Source organism: Malania oleifera, chromosome 9 (genome assembly GCF_029873635.1).
Source record: "Malania oleifera isolate guangnan ecotype guangnan chromosome 9, ASM2987363v1, whole genome shotgun sequence".
Classification (NCBI taxonomy): Eukaryota; Viridiplantae; Streptophyta; class Magnoliopsida; order Santalales; family Ximeniaceae; genus Malania; species Malania oleifera.
Genome location: NC_080425.1, coordinates 58,039,816 through 58,043,396, shown reverse-complemented (window position 1 = coordinate 58,043,396; position 3,581 = coordinate 58,039,816). Strand labels below are relative to the sequence as shown.

The window sequence follows — 3,581 nt, the reverse complement described above, 5'->3', positions numbered from 1 at the left end:
TGGCTGGGTTTAGTCTTATTTTTTACATGCTTAAAACAATTCAAACGCTCTCTTCCAATCTTCATCTCCTGTAGCACTGAACAAAAGATTATGTCGATTGAACTTCTGTTATCAATCAATAGCCTCCTTACCCTATAATTGGCAACGAGTAATGACACTTTTTTTATGATTTTGCTTATGTTCTTCTATCAAGAGCATTTGTTTTGCATACCTCTTCCAGGCATCTCTGCTATCTCATCCGCTAGTTGGTCCCCCAAAGATCATAGCGATCTCTCTTACAATCTGATCTTTCTTCTGCTCATCCTCTAGTTTTTTATGATCACGAGCTTCTGCTCGACGGCCACCTCTTTTCACGAACCTCGATAAGTATCCCTTTCTTATTAAGACCTCAATTTTGTTCTCTAGGTGGATGCATTCCTCTGTATCATGCCTCATGATCCTTGTGAAACTTATAGAATTTGGATGTGTTTCATTTATATGATGGTGCGCACATAGGCTCTAGCCACAAAACATAACCTCTTTCCTTTATGTGCATCAAGACATTTTCTCGGGAGACGTTCAAGGGAGTATAAGACTGGAACTTAGGTGCAGGTCCTAACTTCCTTGAGCTGCTTGGTGGTTTGCTGCTCTCTTGTCTTTTCCCTACTCTAGTTGTTTCTTCTGTATCTTTCAAGCCTTTCCTTTTTAGGTCGATTCGGCTTCTCCTCGGTTCCATCCCCTCTTCTAGGTTGATGTACTTCTGAGTTCACACCATTAGCTCTCACATATTGGTTAAGGGCTTCTTTCCCAATGAATTCAAGAAATCCCCTAGCTGGAGAGCAGTTGTCAAGGCTTCTACTACTACTCCATGATCCAAGTTTCGAATCTCCAGGGTTGCATTGATGAAACGGTGCATGAATTTCTTTAAAATTTCCCTTTCTCCTTGAATAAGGATCATTAGATGAGCCAAAGTTTTCGCTATCCTCCGGCTATTGATGAAGTGCCCGGTGAACTGTTGCTCCATCTCGAAAAAAGATATGATAGAACGAAGCTTCAAGGTTTGATACCATGCCCTATAATTCCCTTTTAAAGTGGCTGCAAATGGTTGGCACATTATTGCATATGGTGCACCTTGTAGTTGTATCAGAATTTTAAAGGTGTCTAGATGATCAACAGGATTGGAAAAACCATGGTATCCTTCCACACTTGGCATTTTAAACTTGCTAGGTAGGGGAACATCCATTACCTCTTTAGTGAAAGGTGGATTTGAAGATTTGACTAAGGACTCCCATGAGGATGGTTACTGCGTGCTTTCTTCATCATTTTCTCCAATTGATTAATTCTTTTGAATTTTTCATCTAGTTCATGTGATCATTGTTCATAGATTCCCACACTATTCGCATCTTCAACCTTCTTCGCTAGATCAGAAGCCTTACCAATGATCTCCGGCAAAACTACAACCTTTCCGTGTGACTCAGGTTTTAGTTGGTTAGTTAGGGTGGGGGACAAGTTCCTTATGATCCTTTTTTTCTTGCAATAGGATCATAATGAACATGTCCTCCATCCTTTTCTAGAATGCAAGGAATTCACCAATCGTCACACCGGAATTGTCAACTAGTGCGGAATGTATGGATTGGTGTGATTGGTTGCCCACAACAAGTTATGACTTTGAATTGTGTAATGTAGTCATGATCGAGGATTGAAAAAAAAAATCTCTCAAGAAGTTCCCACAGATGGTGCCAACTATTGCTACCTGAAAATTGAACGATCTTCGGGTAATTGTCCCTGGATCACGACCACCTGAAAGATACAAAATAAGGATGGCTTGGAGGACCCGGGGTGTACTCCGAGGGATCACTTCGATGCCTAAGTAAGGGACTATAAGAGGCTTATGAATTGCAACAGTAGAAAGACGTAGATATGAATGAGATACTTACCTCTTCTCCAAGTCCCCTTTTTATAGTGGCGGAGGTTAACCCTCCATCAATCCGACATTAATGGGCATTATTGTACTTGTGGAAGTTACAGAGGTTTTATGGGCATTTATGTAGAGGTTTTGAATACGATTTTGTAACCATCCCTCTCGTCAATGTGTATAATAAATTTCACCAGTCGGTTATGTTAGGAGGTTTAATGGTGGAATTGAAACCGTCCCTCCTTTTAAATGAAGCTATGAAGATATTTTGAGGTATGTCATGAATATATGTGTATATATGTATTTATGTGTATGTTGTAGGAATGTGTGTAGTATATTATATACATGTATGTGTATGAATATATGTATTCATGCATGTAAATATCAATATATGTATGGTATTATTTATTTAATTATGTATGTAGGGTTTTTATGTAAAGAAGTGTACATGAGTATTATATGTATGGGTATGGTATATTATATGTATGAATATGTATTTATGTAAATATTAATATATGTATGTTATTATTATGTATAAATGAATTCATGCAAATATTAATGTTATTTATATGTATGTATGAGTGGTTGTGTATATTTGTATATATATATATATGTGTGTGTGTGTGTGTGTGTGTGTGTGTGTGTGTGTGTGTGTGTGTGTGTGTGTGTATTTACGTAATTAATATATATTACTATCTATATGTAAGTATATAAGTATATGTATAATGTATATATGCATTTATACATTATTTAATATATATATATATATATATATTATTTGGTACATGTATTTACAATATATGTATATTGTCTTATTGTGTATGCATATATATACTCTTATTATATATATTATTATGTGCATGTATAGGTATTTAAATGCATGTATGCATTTTATATTTGTGTGTCTATATATTAATGTATATAATCTATGTGAGGAACAACCTGGTGCACAAAGCTCTCCGCATATGTAGGTCCATGAAGGAGAGGATCACTATAGATATATAGTACAAACCTTTATGTTATACTTTTACAAATATATATATATATATATATATATGTGGGTGCATTTAATACATGGTATATGTATAGGTAATATCTATTAAATAAATTTTTATATATTTAGCATTATGTAAAATATTTGTTGTATAAATATATTAATGCATGTATGTGCATATATGTCGTATGTGCATAAATAATATAGGGTGTGTGGGTATTTATGCTTATAAGTGTGTATGTGTGTATACATATATGAGTCTGTAAACACATGTGTGCATGCATTTATGAATGTATATGCTAGTTGATTGGCATATATACATATAATGTATAGTAATGAGTGTGCGCTTCAAGTAATATTGAGGGTATTTTAGTGTGAATTGTCTTTTGTCATTATTAAAAATCTTTAAAAAAAAATGAAAAAAAAAATGTGAAAAATCCCAAAATATGAGTTTTTGTCCCTTAGTTCTTAAAATCTATTTTTGAGTTCCAATGAGATAAGTGAAAAACTTTACTGTATGGTATCTTCTTCCACTTATTCCTAGGCATGGTAGGGGTTTCTAACATTCAAAAATGGTATGATTAAGAAGAATTATGGTTCCAACCAATAGAGTTGGATCAAATGAATCATGCTTGTTTGTTTGTCTAGTGTTAGAAACTTTTAAAAAAATATATGCTCAAAAAATATATGTTT

General features: G+C 34.3%; 1 protein-coding gene across 1 annotated transcript; it reads right to left on the bottom strand.

Annotated features, from left to right (window-relative positions):
- Positions 1-760: 760 nt before the first annotated feature.
- On the bottom strand, positions 761-1,222 carry LOC131163468 (uncharacterized). Its single transcript, XM_058120064.1, has one exon. The coding sequence runs from the start codon at positions 1,220-1,222 to the stop codon at positions 761-763; it is 462 nt and encodes a 153-aa protein (XP_057976047.1).
- Positions 1,223-3,581: the final 2,359 nt, after the last annotated feature.